A 20,216-nucleotide genomic window follows, 5' to 3' on the forward strand; every position below is an offset into this window, starting at 1 on the left:
GGGGTATTTAATAGCAACTTTCAGGTACGTGAAGTGGGATTCAAAAGAGGATGGGAGATGGCAGAACAAGAATCAGTGGTCTCAAGTTGCAGCAAGTGAAGTTTAGGTTAGATATTAGGGAGATTTTTCTCACTAGGAGAGTAATAAACCCTGGAACAAGTTGCCCAGAGACGTGGTGGAAGCTGCATCCTTGGATGTTTTCAAAACCTGGCTAGATACATAGCTTTGGCTGGGATGATCTATTTTGGGATGGTCTTGTTTGAGCAGGGGGTTCAACTAGATGACCTCCTGGGGTCACTTTCAACCTAACTTTCCATGATTCTACTTCACTTTTATGGGATGACACCTTTGGTAGCATGTCATAACTCTGCTTATGGCAGTACATCCTTTATGAACACTTAATCTCAAGTTAGAGACAGTTTTCCTTGTGAAATATAACAACATAGCAAAGTGACTGAAACAATTCAAATACATATCAAACAGACTACACATAATTTAAATTCCATCCACTAAAATTTATACTGGAACTGTGAATTTATTTTAAAAAGGCCTCAGAACAGCCACTGTGTGATGAAGTTTTTTTCTCCATTCCAGACCTAGGCTTATTTTGAATCTGTGAATCCAAGAGTCTGTCACCACTTACCAATCACCTGCTTCTCCTCCACACTCCACAACTGCCCTCTGTTCTGACTTGACAATGATTTTTCACTGCAGCAAAGTGAAAATGAAACTATGGGGTTTAGTACAAAGGTGGAGTGCATTTTACATGATGTAATCTTGCCAGTTTCTGAACACAATATACTAATTTTAGTTCATTAGTGCTTAATAAGGACTTAATTTACATGTGAAGGTCAACTAAATTAAATCAGATGTTAATTAATTTTAAAAATAAAAGTACCAATTAATGTATTTCCAGGTGTTCGCTGAAGTATGCTTTCCTTTGGGAATCCCATATAAAGCAAGTTGCTATTTTTCTACATTCATTGAACTGGTTTTAGATGTCAGTCAGCCAGAAGACTTTTTTTTTTAATCTGCTAAATTAAAAATAGCAAAATGATGTAAAAATATGTATTGCTTAGAGTCCAAATCGAATCAGCTCATGTAACACACAGACCTGGAGGCATCCTGCCTATAAGAGTGCTTTACATATTTGGACCATTATACTTTTTCATCATATATATGGAACAGAGCGAAGTAGTTTAAATGACACATCAATAAAAAGGTGAATAAAGATCCAACTCAAAAGCCAATATTTTCAAAAAAATGAGGTGCTTACAATTAGACTCCAAGTCCATATTTAGACACCTAAATGAATGTCCTGATTTTTCAAAAGTGCTGAGCACTCAGCACCTACCACTGAAATGTTTTTACTTCACCCTTGGGCTATAATTAGATGTGGAAAATTTCAGGCTGAAAAATTTTCAATTATATGCACCTGAAAAAGAACATTTTAGGCAAAAGAGTTTCAACACTCTTAACTATAGCTGCAACCACGTGTTCCAGCTGTAATGATAACATTTTTCTCTTTGATAGGTGTAAGGATTTCTAGGAGGGTACATTGGCTAACACAAACCAATCTGTGTTTTTCTACTGGATACCAAGCCATCACCAGCCTGCCAAATGCCTCTTTTCATAATCTGCAACACACCTTTCAATTTTAGAAATATTGGATGCTTATAATTAACTTCCTCTTTGAATCTTTCCTTTCCCCAGCTTTGTACATTCAGACTGTATCCAGATCTGTCCACTTTTTCTTCTACGTGACGTCTAAACCTGTCCTTTGTTCTTCTGCGTGACTTAAGCTCTCTGCCAAGCTTGCATCTACTACACCTTCTTTTCCTAACATCTACCTCAGGCCCGTTCAAAAAGTTCAGATACAATAATCTTTTAGCCCTCTTGTTTTGATTATGTTCCCCAACTTATATTTGTCCCTTTCCTGAATGTCCATTACATAAAGATGCAGATTCTGGTGTTTGACTTCAAGGCACTTTCTCAAAAGTATGTCCCTCCTGACTTCTCTTCTCTTGTATCCGATTATATCTCCACTGTCCTTTCTGCATTTCTCACAAAAAGTTTTAAGACTTTTCATAAGTCTTATCCCTTATACTTCTCCCTAGACTAGACTATAGAACTACTTCCAACATACTTCTACGGACATGACTAGTATGGACTTCCCTACTTACTGTTTGTTTCCTCTCTTCTTTTTTAATTACTTGCTGACTGGAAACCATCTACCTGCAGTCATACTTGGTCTTGTCAGCATACTTCATTTTGCCTCTCCCTCATATTCTTTCTGCCTATATGATGCCCCCCTGCTGCATTTTGTCTTCACATTATAAGCAGAGGACCACAATTTGCATTGTGGTACAATGCCTCGTACAATGCACCTTGATCCTGACTACAGCCACCGCAATGTAAATAACTGACATACGAGCTGTACTATAGTTTCCTTTTACATGTGGGAGATGATCTGTCCTCTTGGAGTCAGGTTGGATTGCTAGAGGAGATCTCAGTCCACTATGTTTTGGAAATGGCTGGCAGCAGTGCATTCCCAGCTGGGGGTTCAATGATCCCAGCTTGTAAAGATGTAAAGGACAGGCAGCCTAGTCTAGCTCCCAAACACCTGTACAGATGTCTGCATAGGTTATTGCACATGCGGAAGTCTGTTCTACCAAGTCATATAAACTTTGGCTCAAATAAGTTTAATCCCTCATAAAGATGGATTAAAATGAAATCTTAGTGGATATAAAAATAACATTTTAAAGTCAAAGCTCTAAAATATCTCCCTAAATTCTCATAAATCACCATTTTATGGTACTTCATTTTAACACATTTTTCTGAGTTTATGAGGCACAAGAATACCCTAATCATGCATCCATCGCCGTGCACACCATTACCTGTAATTTTAGACACCTGCTTGATTTCTTTCACTCTAGAAATATTCAAGTCATTTTTCACAGTATCATGCTTAAAAATAAAATGCAATGAACCTGTTCCTTTCATAGTGGCCAGCTTATTCCCCCTCTTTAATCTTCTTATATCTCTCTAAAATATGGTGATTTATCTATGCTCTGTGCAAGAACCAGGTGTGTTGCACATTAGAAATGACTGAGTAAATAAGCCATGCAGTGACTAGCTGGGGAATTGACTCTTAGAAGATCATTAAAACCACTTAACATTCAGATCTTACCATTCTCTTCTTCCTGAGTATTTGCTAATTTTATGTTTCAGCAACATTGCCTTATACAGTCTAAGAAGGTATGAAAGAGCAGGAAAAGGAAGGTCTTTTTATAAAGTATTTAGATTAAACAATTTATGCATAGTTGTGGTAAAAGTAGTAATACTGTTTGGTCACAATTTGCATACCTCCTTGGGGTTGTATCTCATAAGTAGGTTATGTTTTAGGAGATCATAAATCAGACTGATAACCTATTCACATCCATGATCTATAAGTGTGAAATTTGCAGTTGGTGAATATGAGGTCACAGCCATTAGGTCAAGCATTAATGTAATAAAATTTTAAATCAAAATTACTCTCTATAGCAGAATTGGGGAAAATAGCTACATTCAGAGAAAGATAAACACATGGCTGTTGCTTCTGATACTATATACCATCCTTCTCTAAACATATATTTATTTTAAAAAGTTATAAAATATCCCTCAGGTTTTTGTTAATAAGAAATTAAATACAATATGAAACATGTAGATCCAACATTCATTGCTAGTGGAACTGAAGTTAGATATTTGGACTTAAAATGGAAGGTAAAGACCAAAACCCTTCTTATCTCTGTCAATAATATAGCACTATCTTCAAGTGAGCACAAATAACATTTTCACCCCAGTGAAACTCATTTATGCTGTTAGTGTGACTTGTGAATGTAGGTTTCTGCATCTAATAAGAAGGTTTTTGCGGTAAGAAGTAAAGGAGGAGGAGCTGCAGAGTAAGACAGAGAGGTAGAAAGGATAAAGGACTTGATCTTTCAAGTTCCTGAGCCTTCAGCTGTGATTTAGCATAGCACTTAAGCACAGTGGGAGTGCTCATTCGCTCTAAGTTAAGCAGATGCTTAAAGATTGAGCCCAAGAGCAGGGACAAAAAGGCTATTCTGAAGGCTGTAGTGAGAACAGGCAGGAAAATTCTGTTTGCAGGACAAGTCGGTATATTTTAAATTCTGTATTGTAGCTATTTAACCACAAATTGGAAAATGATATTATTCTTTTGACCATTTAATTAGCTAATCATTTTTCAGATGTTCAAGATACCATGGTCTCATTATGTTTGCACAAGGGCATTCATCTTCAGCATGGTAGCATTACATCACTGCTGCATGTACAATGATGTAACATGGTGTTACATCAGGAAGTTATTTGCCTGGCAACCCTAGTAAGAGAAAGGAAAGAAGGTCGGGCTATGTAGTATCAGCAAGAAAGAGGTCTAGAGGGAAAAACACTTGTAGGGGGAAAGGTTGTGGAGCAGGGATCCATTTCAAACTAAGAGTTTGAAAGCTGTGATCAGGGGCAACGTAATCCTCCAGAAATCTTTTTTTGTGATATAACTTCATTAACCAGTGGTGTGACAAGCTGAGCTGGTGCTTTGGGCAAACCCAGTGGGAGAGTTGGTGGGGTGGGGGCATACTTCCAAAGCAGAGGGTGGGGAACATATGGGTTCGGGGGGGGCGAGGGCGGCAGTGCAGGGCATAGGTATGATGGCGGGAGCAGGGAGCGTAGTGGGTGGGCACAGTATTTCTGATGCTGGAAACTTCTAAACCATCTTGGCTGAGCATTGGTCCAACATATATCTTGAGTGTTGCCATGTAGTAACTGTGAATGAATGTAGTCACCTTTGTGTATAATTTGAACTAAGCGTGCAACATTTTAAAACCTAAGATGTATATAGGCTTAGTGCCACTAAAAGGCTGAGTGAGCAAAGGTAGCTTTAGAGACGTGATTCTCAACCAGGGTGTCAGGGCACCCTGACAGCCTTTGAAGAATGCTTGCTTCCTGGAGAGAGGAGATAAATGCGATAAGGGCAGGCCGTAATTAGAAGGCAAGTGTAGCCTCTTTCCTTCCAGCCACTCTTCCTGCCTCCCCCCTACGCCCCTCACTGCTAGGCAAGCTCTGCCTTGGTAGCTGCTATTCCTCTCCTCTTTCTTGACACCCCTTCAAACGTGCAGGCATGATTTAATATTTGAAATGGGGTGCTACTCAATTTGCAACATTTATGGAGGTATGGAGTAGTATAAAATAGTTGAGAACTACTGCTTTAGAGCACCCCCTACTAGGTATCTCTAATTTGTATCCATCTGTACATGGACCCAAAAAGAGTTCAGAGGTAGCTAGAATGCAAAGACACCACTTAAAAGGAGAGGGGAACACAGATTCACTGAGGTGCAGTTTTGGGATTCCCTTACTATGGGTTTCTGGTGCTCACTCCACTGAAAAGGAGCTGAAGATCTGGTCCCATACCCAGCTACAAAATGGCTTTTAAGGGAGAACTGTCCTTCATGTGTAATCTTGTACTTTCACTCTTGCCATACATGTTCAGTGAACTGGATTTTCTTCATAAATTGAGGTTTACTATGTTACTTTTTTCATGTTAATCCTAAAAATAAATCTGTCTTCTGACCCTTTGGCTTGAATATTTGCTTTAATATTTGCATTTTCTGAAAGTCTTTGACGTGGTCTTGACCTTAAAGATTTTGAAACTAATGTAATGGCTGACCTCTGCTCCTAAAGTAGCAGTTACTGACTCTCACAATGAGGCAATAACTCTTGCCTGCATTACACTCTTTATAAAAGTAAGTAATAGAAAATCCTGTATTATAGTATTGCTTTCCAGAACTCATAAAAGAATAACAAAGTTGTGTCCATGCTGAAAAAAGTGCCTTGTTATAAAGGCCCCATATCAGTAGGTCATTCACAGCCAATTATATCATATCCAAACCTGAAGATGTGCCAATTAGCATAGAAGGAACTCTCAGTGTGGTACCTACATCTGAGAATTAACTGAGAGCCTGGTGAAATTAGTTTACTGCCATAGCTGCAATTGAGCAATGGTATCCTGAACCTCTTAGACAACAGATCAAATATAGGTCTGATGTAAGCTATTTTACACTCTACTGGAAAGGGCAGAGCCACACCTGTCTATATCAGGTGTGAATATGGCTCCAAAACGACAATTCTTATTTTGACCAACATTTGTAATTGTTGCCTTGGATACCCTGGATGGAAGTTAAATGAAATTGAAATATTCTTCATTCTTGGAGAAAAGATGGCACCATCAAAGGGAGAGTTAATTCAAAGATCTATCAGTATAAATAATGCATTAGGTTTACAACTGGCTGGAAGCTAATGGGATGTAGTCAGTTAACTCTCTGCAGCCTGGATTATTAGTTTTTGAAAGTTGTTACCATTTTTGACTGTTGTGCAGGCTATGATGTAATGTGTTTGGAGTCTAAATCCAGGTGATCATCTCATTGCAAGTAGTACTATTTATCACTCTTGCTGTTCTCGAGCATTGGGACTGAATGGGATAGACAAGCTATGTATTTTCTCACCTACCATACCCCCCCCCCCTCCAAATAAGGCACACACCTGATTTGGGGAAGGTAGAATAAAAAAAGATTTTTCCAGAGACATAACTGAATCCTAACTGCAGTGGCAAAGTACACTCTTCAGCATCAGCAAGAGTTAGAGTTTTAACCCTCTCATAACTGCTGTCAGATTGGCAGCTGCTTAGCCAAAGGCTACTGCAAATTTGGTAGTGGCTATAAAAGGATTAAGATGACCCTGAAGAGTGAACTCTGCTCCTTCCCTTCCTGGGAGCAGCAGGGAGAGAAGCGTTAGCAGCCATTACAGGATCGCCATTCTGGCACAGAATATCAGCTTCCCTGCTGTTAGTGCACTGATTTAGGGGGAAAGAAGCATGAAGTAGGCAAGTAACTATATCGTTTTCCCTTAGCTCTCAACTGAGATGTAGTTCCTTGCTCCTGGTTTGATGCAGTATTAAGGAAACTGGCACTGCCTTCATTTGTGCCTGGTGCATATGCATTCTGCAGATAAACAAATGCCAGTGTCATCAGTACAATACCTTTTATAAGTGCATACACAAAGAATGCAGTAATTCAGAAGACATGTTTTCAGGTTAGGGAAGTCCTGGCCCTCTTGACATCTGTGAGAGTCTTGTTATTGACCTCAGTAGGGCCAAAATTTCACTCAGTGTGGTTAAACTTTGTTTAGAACTTTTGACAATTTCCCTGTAGATTTGTATTGCCTATTCCCCTGTTACAGTGAAGGCTGCTTCAGCTATGTATTTTCACATTTTGATTAAATTTAAATTTGATGAAATTCTAATTTATTGTACCTCTGATTCAGACTGATAGAAGTAATCCCTTTTAACTCAGAGCAGAATTTGCCATTCTAATATAAAAGGCAAGCATAAACCATGGTCCAAATATCAGTATGTAGCATTTTAAGTATAACATAAGATGAAAAAAGTTCAACAGGGGCAAGTTTGGGCAGATTTTATATCAATGAGGTAATTTAAAAAATCTGTTTATGTTCAGTTCTTCTTCCAAACTTGGATTTATCAACTTATTATCATTCCATGGAAGAAATGAGAAGCTGTGCGGGTAATTAAATATTTGCCTTGGGGAATTATTTGCAGTTAATTAAAGCCACACACTTTTGGTGCATACCTGCTCTACAGATTATTAAATTTGGATCAGATGTTAACTACCCAGGTTTCTCACTTATCCGTCAAAGATTGTTCTTGGCAGCTTTAAGGAAAAGAATCATATCATGACACTCTTTGGCAAAGAATTTCTGTGCTATTTTATAAGAAATAACTTTATGGAAGTGGAGCCCAACATGTATATGTATTTTTCCCATAATATCATTTATTATTATAGGCCTTTGTCAGTTTTGCTTAGTTTTACTTCCTAGCACAACTTTGGGGTATATTCTACTCTGAATATGTTTATACAGCTCATTTATTAATTAGTATGTCAAGGAGTATGTATCGCCAATAGCTGGGAGAATTTTTATCTCAGGGGCCTTTACTGACAAGGGCAAAATACAAAGTCGTACATCTAGATGGATGGAAAATAAAAATATAGATCACAGATTTCATGGCCCCTTGCCATGAATTTCTACAGTTTATTTTCACCATCATGAATCAGAAACACAGGGTTTGGGCTCCATTACCAAAAAATTTCCATCAGACCTTAGTAATTTTATACTCTGTGTGCAAAGGAATAGGAATTAGAACTCCTGGTATAGAGCTTGACATGCCATTGATTCAGTGCGGGACAATGGTCTGTTCATGTAAGTAATCTGCCTCAGGTTTCCCACGTGTGTGGCAAGTTTTGTCTTTCTAAGAAAGAATGAAATCTTGGCCTCATGGATGCCAGTAGAGGTTTTTCCATTGACTACAATGCAACTAAGATTCTTTCCCAAGGCTTTGTGGGTTTTAATATTCATTAAACATGTTTAGATCCACTTATGAAAAGGGCTAGTGTTGTTCTGTAGCATTATCTAACAAGTAGATTCATTATTTTTATGTTATTCCCATATTTTCATTTCATTTAGCTTTTTAGAAATGCAATTTATTATACTCTGATTTCCTCTTTTTTTTTTGTTTTTTTTAAGCTAGGTTTTCTTTTAAGGTAAGTCAGCAGTGCAGCCCAGCCCAGATGATTCTCAATAATGATAGAGTTCTGGAATCAATATGGGTAATTTAGAGCTCTGGCATTTTTTATTATTATTAAATTTAATGTTGTGTTTAAACAGGAAAACATTCTGTCGGAGTAAATGAATGCCAAATATGAATCCTAGATTTTCAGGTGTTTTCTGAAGTAGAAATTAGGCTCCTCCAGCAGAAAACCCACTTCGGCATTTTTGTTTTTTGTGTCATCAGAGTCTTCAAAAGATTTCAAAGCCACACAAGAGAATGACCCAGCACATCGTGAAATGTGTGAGCAAGATGAAGCTGAAGGTGAGATTTCAAAAAGATACAAGTAATGAATCAGTTGGAAACCTAAATTTCTTTCATTACAAAATTCATTTTTTTCTAGCTATGACCTATGCTGCCTTAGGACAATGCCTGTCAGCTTTAACTAGTACATATTGGGTGCATCTACACATGCAATTGATGTACCTTAAGGTTACTGCGCATTAAAATAAGGAACAGTAAACTGTATCTGGGAACACATCTACACGTGCGCCTGTGTCAGGAGCAAATTTGCTCCCAATGGGAACAGTTGAGTCCAGGGCTGCTCCTGCCTCCCTGGCCTACTCTGCCATCCTTCAGCAAGCAGGGGGAGTTCCAGGCTTCCCTGGTGCCAGCCCTGGACTGGCAGGGGACATAGGAATCAGGCTTGGGCTGTGGGGAGTGAGGGAGGGGAGCTGTCCCAGAGTGGGGCACAGCCCCCAGCTGTGTGGAGCTTGAGATTACAGCCCAGGTTGGTGGTGCTGGCTTGGGGCAATGCTTTGTGACCAAGCATCAACAGTACACTAAACTGTCCCCTCGCTTTGCTTGCTAAGAGGATGAGGGAGCAGGCCACAGAGAGCTTCCCTGTCCCCCTCAGCCCTGCTGCTGCCCAAGCAGTGCATGCCCCAGTCAGCCCCCACTCCCCACCTGTGCCTGGGACAGCCAGGAGCTGAGCAGCACTTGGACCAGGGGGAGATGCTGGGGCGATAAGCAGCACTGGGACCGGGGGGGAGATGCATCTCCCCCCAGACCCAGTGCTGCTCAGCTCCTTGCCACCCCCAGGCATAGGTGGGGAGTGGGAGCTGACTGGGGCATGTGCTGTGTGGGCAGTGGTAGGGCTGAGAGGCAGGGAAGCTCTGTGTCCCTGACCCAGTGCTATAAGGACAGAGAACTCCCCTGTCCCAGTGGTGCTCATCTCCTGGCTCATCATAGGACCTGAGTAGCACTGGGACTGGGGAAAGAGAGTCCCCTATCCCCTTAGCAAGCAAAGTCATGGGAGAGTTCAGGTTGCTGCTTCTGCTTAGCCACAGAGCATTGCCCCAAGTCAGCACCACTGAGCTGGGCTGCAATCCTGAGCTCCACACTAGAGCCGTGGATAGCTCCTGCCCTCTGTGGCCCCCAGCTGCCCAGGCTGACCCGTAGAAGTAAATTGCTCCCAATTAGAATCTACACCTGCTGTACTGCATGTGCAGTAGCTAATGCGCAGTTAATCTAATACCTGTATTTCTTGGTACTAGCAAACCATACATTAGCTTAATTTACTGCGCAGTAAGTCCTGTTCGTATGTAGATGGTGACACTTTACTGAGCATTAGATTAGTCTAACGAACAGTAAAGCATCTCATGTAGACACACCCTTATATGCTAGTCAGTCTTGTACACTACTCTCTACAGTGTGTAAAGAAGAAACAGGCTTCCAAGTAACTTATTTTAACCATACTGATCCTGGGCCACTGCATAGCATTAAGCTTTTGTTACCACAAGCCTGCAACAGCACTTTCATTTTTTATATAACATGGATGCCAAGCACAGGTGATTTAGAACAGCTGCTAGTCTGTACTCTTGTAACTGCCAAGAACCTTTAACAGAGAAACCTTCAGTTCTTGAAATAGTGAGCAATTCATCTCAGCTGGGCCTCCAAAATCAGGACATCCATGCACATGCACACACACAGCTCCCCCCACCCCTCATCCCATCCCTACCCGGTAATCCAGGTTTGATACTTTTAAGGATACCATGGGGGGGTGGGGGCTGCATAATATTATCACTGTTAACTGTATAAACACCTACACATGATCACAAGTTCAACCCAGAGATTTCAAATAGGAACCCAGAGTGTCAAAACCATTGTGGTCTTTCTGACTTATTGTGGTCTTTCTGAGTTCTTTGAAGAGCTGCTCTGTGTGTGTGTGGGGGGGGGGGGGGGGGGGGGGGAGTGGGAGTTGTAGTCAAAAAGCGATTGCAACTTGTTTTTGAAATGGCATGCCAGTAAATTAAATAAAAAGTTATACAGGGGTGCCTTGAGTTTTAAAAGGTTGAGAACCGCTGCTTTAGAAAGTAACCCCTACATTACTAATTACTAATTTTGCTTTAATAAAATTATATCTGGCTTCACGACCCAGGTAGACAAAATGTTTCTACCAGTGTAATGAGCTTTACAAAAATTTAAGAAAAGAGAGGGTGGGTGGCCTAATTTGTACACTGGGATAATTTCACCCAATCCAGTTTAGAGTTACCCTGAAAGAACCTCTAATGTATCTCTGATAAATCCCCAATAAACCTCTGCAGGTGTTGTCTCTGTGTAATTTATTCCTGGGTAGATATTGGTTCAAAGCTAATCATTAATTTCACCTGCTTCCCTACCTCGTAATAAGGCATTGTGATAACCACCTACTACTGCATGCAGTTGCCCCAAGACAGCTTCACTCTTCCAGTCCACTGTTTTTTATATTGGCGCATAAAATCAGTGTAATTTACATTACTCTAAACATCTCATCAGTCCAGCCCTAAAATAATAAATTGCCTGCTGGTTTTGTACCATACTTGAAGATCATCTCTTTTATATGCACATAGCCATCCAATTGACATGATATTCAATCTTTGATATTAACAGAGCAACAGGATGATTCGTCAAAGGATGAGATGAAAACTGATGCTGATTCCCAAAGCTCATGCATGGAACTAGAAGGTATAAGCAATGCTCTGAGAACAACAAGGAAGATAAAAATGCAGTTCATGATTCAAGTATTATTGGCATGAGACTCAAAGTGGTATCTGATGTACCAGTCATTTCTCTTTATAAAAAGGACCAAATTCATGGAGCTGCATTTCCTTACAGTAGATCTGAATTTAACCCAGAACTGGAAATAGCTGTGATATTTCAGCTGGAAGAGATAAATGCTGACTACTGTAAAAGTAGAAAATGTAGGGGATGGATTGTACATGCCTTCACCTTGATGGTGAGCACTCAGTCTGAATCTTGCAAGGGTCTGACTACTTTGAGTACTGTGAACCTGATCCAGCAAGTAACTTGGTACACACTTAACTTCAAGCCTCTGAGCAGTCCCAATGAAGCCTTGCACTGTTAGTTTAGTAACTGACAGTACTTTTCTGGATCAGGGCCAGACTGCTCAGCACCGTAATTGCAACTCATGCCGTTTATAGTGCCTTGACAGCAGTGGGCCTGCTTGCCTAAGTGGCTACTAACCAATGTGAATAAGGACTCCACAGCCTGATTCTGTGCTAATGTTTTTAATGATCACCACTGTAGTCTGTATAAAACATTTTATTCAGCCCCATTTCTGAACTCCCTACTGCCTGACTTGTCTTTCTTATGAAATCCTCTTTAGAATCTTTGTTGATCCAAGAAGATGCAGTAAAGGTGGAGAAACCTGTGATTCCTGTAATAGACGAAGATAAAGAAGGAAACAAAAAAGAAAAAACAGGTAGGACTCTCTACAAATTAGGGCTAGGTAGAGAATTCAGCTGACCTGACGTGTTCTCACGGAAAGCTATGTTTGTGTTAGCAAGCATAGTTATTCTTTATCTATCACTGCAATTTTCTTAAGTGGAAGAAACATAGAAACAGTGCATGTAGGTAATATTCTTGGGGGGTTTTCTAAGTGATATTAAAATGTTGTTATGCATTTCACTTGAATACACTCAAGACAATTTTAAGTGGAGAAAAGCAAGAAAATCAAGTTTAAATTGGTTTTAAAAACACATTAACTGTTTATCGTAAGTTTTTTATGTTCATTTTTATAAATTGCTGATTACAGGAGGAGTTATGTGGATACTTAAGTACCTGCTTTGTCATATTCCCTGGAAGGACAATATTAAGTGTATTTACAATGAATGGGCGTGAAAATGATTTGTGATGCCATAAACAGAGATTTAACAAGTAACTAAAACTAGTAATTCTCATGAAGAGATCAATATTTAGAACACATGCACAGAGTTCTGCTGAATCAGTAATATTGACCATGAGCACAGTTTTAAATGCCTATCTATTAATTCGTGAAGAAACTCGGAAGTTTAATTTTCAGAGTAATAGTTACTTTTTCAAAGCCCTACCTTTACATAGTCATTTGTAATAGTCCTGCGTTCACACAAAAACCAATACCGTATGTTATGTAAATAGTTCTCTTATTATAAAGCAAATGCAGATTAATAATTATATGGGCTCCCTTTGTAAAACACTGAGATCAATTACAGTTTGAAATTAAAACTCCGACATGATCTTATCTGAAAATCCAGGTCAATGCTAACTACATCTTCCTAATTATGAACTCCTTTTGTCAGCTATATTGACACTGACTTAATTGCAAACCTATGTTAGTAGCATTGACACTTTTCTTCACTGCAGTCCCAGGTTAATAGAACTTAATAGAACTCTGCTCATATCCAGTTTAACAACATTTTCTCTTTTTATTGCAAATCCAAGTTGAGACTAATCACACCTCTTTATTTCAAGTCATGCTAATGGTATCTGTGTTGTGTTTTATTACTGACAGTGATAATATAACTGATATAATCCTTACTTCAAATCCAAGTAAATGGTATTGCTCTCCTTCAGTTGCATATCCAGGTTATATAACACAGGCTTACTCTAATTGCAAATACCAAAGTCATTATGTTAATTTGCTCCTAATAGAAATTATTTACATTTTATTTTATGCCTCATCAAAAGCAAGTTGGACAAAATGTACCTTCATTATTTGTACATTTCCTCTTCTTTAATACTTCAGTGTGCCCTACAGCTAGTTACTGTCATTTAGTTCTCAGTGGATAGATTATATTTCACCATCTGCTCTACCTAGCATTTAAATATGCAGCATTAAGAAAGGTAATGTCAAAAAAAGGGTCATTCTTGGCACTTTTTTTTTGTCCTTTATTTCAAAGGTTCAAGTATCAACAAAGTTAAAGGATCTTTCTGAATATTTTGGAGCATATTCCCACTTCGACATACTTCTTATTAATGGTATTTATACATAATTAGAACCTGAAGATCATGGAATGATTCCCTTTGACTTCAGTGAGCTTTTGACCAGGCCTGTAAGAAATAGCACTGTTTTATTTAAACATGGGATAAACAGGGTTCAATTAAACCTCTGGGTATTTCTTCTCATTTGTTTTGAAATGCACTGCCTTTTAAAGTACCTGAGATTTGGAGAATAAATCAATACTTTTTAGAATTCCAGACAAGGGAAGAAGAGTCAGGCTTTCCTTTCATTTTATTTCATTCTAATAGGTATAACAATATATAGGTAATCTTCACAATAGATCTTATAGGCTTTGTTCAGGTTTTGTGTGCACATGTGCTTCAGTATTGGACTTGAAAGTTTGTCATTACGTAAGAGGGATCTTAAAAGGAAGAGGGAAAAAAATCAGCTGCAGTTTGTGCTGATAAAAGTGTACAATGAGTATGTCCCAGAGAGACTTCTAATGGAAAGAGTTCACCTGGCATAAAGCAGAGATTTTATATATAACACTATCTCATGTAACCAGAGTGCTGCCTCATAAACTAATTCAGTTAAATGTTTTCCCAGAAGCACCTACAGTACTTTTGAAGTAAAACATAATAGCATATCTTGGTCTAATAATATTTGAAAAAAAGATAATACCGGAATGCAATTCCCATTAAACAAAAACCCAGTCATACCTCTTTGCTTTCAAGGTAGAAATAGTGCTTTTGATCTGCATGTGCATATTTGACTTTACCATAGTGCAAAACGTGATCCTTGTCTGCTCTAAACTCAGTGCCTTTTTTACAACTAGACTGAGCCCTGTGTTCAACCCAGAGGAAGGGAAGACATGTCACTGCCACCCTCAGAGGAGCAGTTAGGAGAGTGGACTGCCTGTGACCATTTCATATCCATCTCTGGAAAGATGGAGCCCACTAAATATGTCAGATTCACTTAGCCAACATAGACCCTGGTCATGTCAGAATACTTGCCTGGTGGCAGCGCAGCATTCTCATAGCTAGAGTTGGTTGATAATTTTCCAATCAGATTTTCAAAGGAAAATGACAACTAATTGATACTGAAGTGCTTTCTGAAAACATTTCAGTTTTGATAGATATCAAAAGGGATATGGGCAGGTTTCCAGCAGAACCCTCTTTGATTTTCTGCCAGCTCCATGAAGGAGCTATTGAGAAACCTAAGCTAACAGGCTCTGCAGCTCTGGGACAACCCCAGTATGTGAGACAACCCCAGATCTGGGAACCACAGGGCTTCCAAGCTCCTTGTTGCAAGATGAGGAGCTTAGCAGTCCTAGCCCAAGGTTTTCTGGCTCTTGGACAGCCCTGCCATGCAGCCTAGCCTTGATGATCAGGCACCAATGATCCATGGATCTGGGATAACAACAGAATAAGGAACTCAAAGGCTTCCAGGGTTTGTGGTTCCAGAGCATCCCCATCAGCTTCCCTTAGAGTCAAGCAGCCTGGGGAACCAACTGAGCCTGGGGTTAGGAGGCCTTGGGATGCTCTATGTCTGTATAGCTAAAGCCCTGGCAGGTGCTGGCTGAAACTGATATGACTGTTGTCAGTTGCACTGCTGCCTACCATTCAGTACCAAAACCAAAACCTGGTTTCTTGCAAAGCATTTTACAATGAAAAGCACTTAAAGCGTGAGTTTTGACAAAAACAAAAATCTTGCATTTCCAAAACACTGATAAAATCAGTAGTAATATGCTATTGGTCTCACTTTTCCTATCTTAACTAGAAGTTATATATTGAGAGCAAACAAGGAAATGAGACCAAGATGCATTCTACAGTATTTCTTCAGCTAACTAGAATCTGCTCAGATCTAGTCTGCACAAGAATAATGAAAACCTGCTTTTCTCATAAGATTAGGGAATATTCTCAAATCCCTTTATTAAAAAGCAGAGTAAGTGATGATTGCTGACCTATTTGCTGACCGAACAGGACATACTGAAAACAGTATACAAATGTTTTTAATCTAAAGCTTGGCCTGCCTTTATACAGACATTTAACAAAGGAGGCTGTATTCGTAACAGATGCACATTCATTGTTTAGTGGTGTTTTGAATCAGCTCAGTTTTCTACAAGACTAATAATATTTGACAAATGAAAGTGAAACACATTTTACTTGTCCAAATGTGTAACCATTCCTCGCTCTGAGCCCGCTCTCTTCACTTTCTCTTTCCTACCCTTATCTCCTACAAAATCAGTCTTTTTTATACAAAAGTATTGAATTGGATGATTTCCCTCATTTGTCATCCATGGAGATTGCTCAGCTCTTTGGAGGATAAAATCCCTGCCAAAACATTTGCATGGGAACAGAAGTTGCCAGTAGTTGGCTGCTGTGCTCCATTTCCATATACTGGCTTGAATATTTTCTGTCATCTCATTGTCATCCTAGAATTTAGGGGGGTCCTGGTTAGCTCAATACTATTTTTGTAGTCTCCTCTTTTCTTAGAGGAGTCTGCCAGAGATTATGATTTCTCAGATCCAGTCTGTTTATTCTTCCTAAAGACCCATGTCATTTTTCAAACATAGTAAACCTAATCAATTCATAATGAAAATTGTCAGTGCATGTTCCACCAGAGGGACACTTAGGATCCTACTTCCCACCCTCCCGCCCTCATATGAGAGAGTAAATTCAAATAACATAATTTTACCTTCCATTTGTGACAGTTGCTTACTGCCAAGCTATGTTGTTTGTGTTTACTTAACTGTAGGGGACTCTTAAAGGACTGATATAGGGTTTCACTTAAAAGGCAGACACAGCACAGCATTGAATGGCACTTTTAAAAGTACCGTAATGAATACATCTAGAAGGTAAGGCATATTTACAGTGTGTTGAGTTGCATGCCATGTGGTAGTTTGGTAGGCCACAATCCACCTTGTTACCCCTCTGGCCAACACAACTGCATGAATGCCATGTTTAACAATATTTATAACCAGGCTTTTCTCTTCTTTTTGAATCTCACATTCTGAAGTCAGATTATTTAACATCTTCATCGTTATGATCAGTTGCAGCCTTCTTGTCAAGTCTTCTCCCAGACCTGCACTGCAGAGCCTAGACACTGCAATCCTTTATCTACATTTAACCCTTCTTCTCTTAACATAGCTCTTCTTCTATGGGGTGAATTTTTCTTAAAACAACCACTTCAACTTTTTAATCTATCCAAATTAGGTCAAATATTGTGGCAAAGTAACATGTAAATGTTCTTCCCTAATAGCTGCTACACTTCTTTCCATTCTCCTTCTCCAATATAAGTACCATAAATCACGTATCTAGTTGTCAGGCAACTCCTTATCCTGTCAAACACTACTGCACATTCTGTGCAGCCATCATACCCCTGGATGTTTTGATCTATCCACTGTCACTTCATTCATACCAGCTGCTCTTCCATTTTTCATGATTACAATTGTTCTTTCTACTTCATCCACATGCAAATCGCCATCCTTTTGTTTGCTGACACTTAACTTTCTCTCTGTCTTATTCTTCTTGCAAGGTCCTTTATATTCAAAATAGCCTTTCCACACATTTTGAATCTAAGTTGGACTGGTAACCAACAGGCCATTTTCATCTTCCATAAATTCAGGTTCATCTGTCCTAGATCTCTTGTTTTAAATATCCCGTGCAGAATTTTCTTGTAAACTTGTGTGTCTTATTTGAGTTTTTCTGTGGACTCTTTCTATCTTTTTCCCTTTTCTTTTTACTATGCAATAATAGTCCTTTCTCTTTTGCTAAATATTCCATGTTTATTTTCAGCTGATCTGGTTTTCAACCACTTCCTTTTTTGCTTGATTCTTTTCTTGAACTGCTTTCTGCACCTTCTCATTCCACCACAGCATATCTGTCTTATTTTTAACTCCACTTTTTCTCCCCCTTACCTGCTTTACAGGCACCCTTTTGAACTCATTCCATTGAAAGTCTCCATCCTCAGCCTGGCCTTGGGAATTTTCTTCATGCTTCTATCTTTTAAGTTCTTTCATAGCATTATATCCTGTAATTTCCACATTTTCAATGCTTTCCTTTTTCTTGGTTTAATTCTACTGTTATTTTTGAAATGAACTACTGAGAATGAGTTTCACATTTTTCATTATTTCTTATTATATAATCACTTATAGCCCCACTGCTTCCATCCCAAGTATATCACATTATTAAATAGTGCTTTCTTTTTTAAAACCAGTTATTTCTGATTCTAAACAAGTTTCTTTGATGATAGTCCAATAATTTCTTAACCTGTTCATTTCTATTTCTGAATTTGTGAGGTATAAAACTTCTTTATGTCCCAGTATGTTTATACTAACTTGTCCTTTGAACTCACTCATAGTAATACCCATTCTGCTACCCCTATTCCCTAAGTAGTCTTCATTCTATTTACTCTTACCATACATAGCCCACCAGATATACGCTTCCATTATTTTAAACATATATATATGTTCACAGGTTTTTTAAAATCTTTTGCAATTTAAATAATTTTCTCTTGCATGAGATATATTATCCATCTTAAGTAATGGACCTGCATAGATTTCCATTACTATCTGTACCACTACTGTGTACCATTTTGCAAGATACCAGCTACTATTTTACTAGTATTTTACTGTATTTCTACCAGTAGCCATTATTCCATTACTTTGGGGACCTAGGAAAATAAGTGCTTCTGCTACATAATCAAAGAAAAAAAATATATGTTCGTTTAAACTGGTGAGGGAGATGTTTCAATTTTTCTAATATTTTGTTAATATATGCTTCTAGGGTTTTCATGCTGATGCATTTGTCAGTATTATCAAAGTTTCTTTACAACATAATTATTTGCAATTATAAAAATACAAAAAGAAATCACAGAAGGATCTTCTTATATAAATCGTACATATTTTAAATTGAACTATAGTAGTTGCATCTTGCTTTCTTTTATATTACCTCTAAAAAGGTGTATTTCCTTTTATATGTCCTCTAAAAACCTGATATAGAAGAAATTTTGTAGAAAAGAGATTTAAAATTAAAGGATACTTCTCTTCCTCCTCCTCTTCTTCTCTTTCTTCTTTGTTTTTGAAAAAAACATTAGTAATGTTTTTGGAATATCACAGTTCAAAACCGTACTCCAAATTTGATTATTCATCTGTCCTAGGAGGAAATCAAGCCACTCATGGCTAGATACAAACGTTACACATATCGCTCATTAAGCAGGCAGAAAGTGCTATAAAGCTGTAATGGAACACATGTTCACAGCTCTTAGCGTGCTTTAAAAATGGCAGATCATGCTCTAAGTTAACCCTGAATGGAAGTATACTAACCTAAAGTGCTCTCTGCTAGAGGGTTAACTTAGAGCACGATAGACATCATTCCAGGTGGTGTTGCTCAGGGCTGTGCTCTAGCCCTGGCAGAGGTCTCTGCTGTGCCCAGATGCTAGGCCAGCCCCATCCCCTCAGCTCTCATTGACATCTTCTGATCCCAGCCCAGCACATGTCCTGGTGGGGGAAGAAACCAGGGAGGGGGCGGGGGTTCTGTCCCTGCAACTGCTCAGCTGTGGTGCTGGGCTGAAGCCTAGCTGGGGGGACTTCAAGGAAAGGGCTCTGGGGTCCCTTTTCCCTACCCCTCAGCAGCCTTGGCCAAGCAGCAGTGGTGGGGGAATCTGGAAGGAAAGGGTTCTGGGTCCTCTCCCACCTCCTACCACTGCTGACAGTAGCCAGCTGGTGGGGGTGGCAGGGCTTGGGAGAGGGGCCATTTATGTCTGTTCAGTTTGCTTCTAATGTAACTTATAGCGCTTTAAATAAAGCACAATAGATAGATCACTTCTGTCTGGGGCTTTTTGAACTTAACCCATATATCTAGCCTTTTAGATCAGCCCCCAAGAGAAAGGTGCAAGGAACCTTGTCTAAAATGTTATAACCTATCTATTGGAGAAAACTGTTCCTAACCCACATCAGTTTTACCTTGATCCCTGAGAGATTAAATCCCAAATACATTTAAAAGCCTTTCTAAGAGAAAATGACACAGAAATGGAAATCTGGTACAGACATGGGCTAGTCATTGAAAACCACTTACCTTGCTAAGGGGAAGTAGGAATAAGAGACATAATTGTGCATCAGGAGACACAAAATCCATTCCCTACAACATTCATAAAGCAACTGTACATATACCTTCTAAATGAGGCTGATTGTATAAACACAATCTGGCCCTAAATATGAAATATACCATGGAAGTCTGCTACAGAACTCTGCTGAAAAATATGCTTAACTCTCAAAATTTTGCAGAA

The 20,216-nt window shown here is 39.0% G+C and overlaps 1 protein-coding gene across 1 annotated transcript in view; it reads left to right on the forward strand.

Annotated features, from left to right (window-relative positions):
- Window positions 1–20,216, forward strand: part of MACROD2 (MACRO domain containing 2) — a 1,470,564-nt gene that overhangs the window by 1,397,111 nt on the left and 53,237 nt on the right. Inside the window, exons 13-15 of the mRNA XM_019549129.1 lie at window positions 8,915–8,992; window positions 11,600–11,674; window positions 12,336–12,431. Coding sequence (XP_019404674.1) covers window positions 8,915–8,992; window positions 11,600–11,674; window positions 12,336–12,431 — 249 coding nt within the window. The remainder of the gene's footprint in view (window positions 1–8,914; window positions 8,993–11,599; window positions 11,675–12,335; window positions 12,432–20,216) is intronic.

This window comes from Crocodylus porosus, unplaced genomic scaffold (genome assembly GCF_001723895.1).
Source record: "Crocodylus porosus isolate Cpor-Errol unplaced genomic scaffold, CroPor_comp1, whole genome shotgun sequence".
Lineage (NCBI taxonomy): Eukaryota > Metazoa > Chordata > Crocodylia > Crocodylidae > Crocodylus > Crocodylus porosus.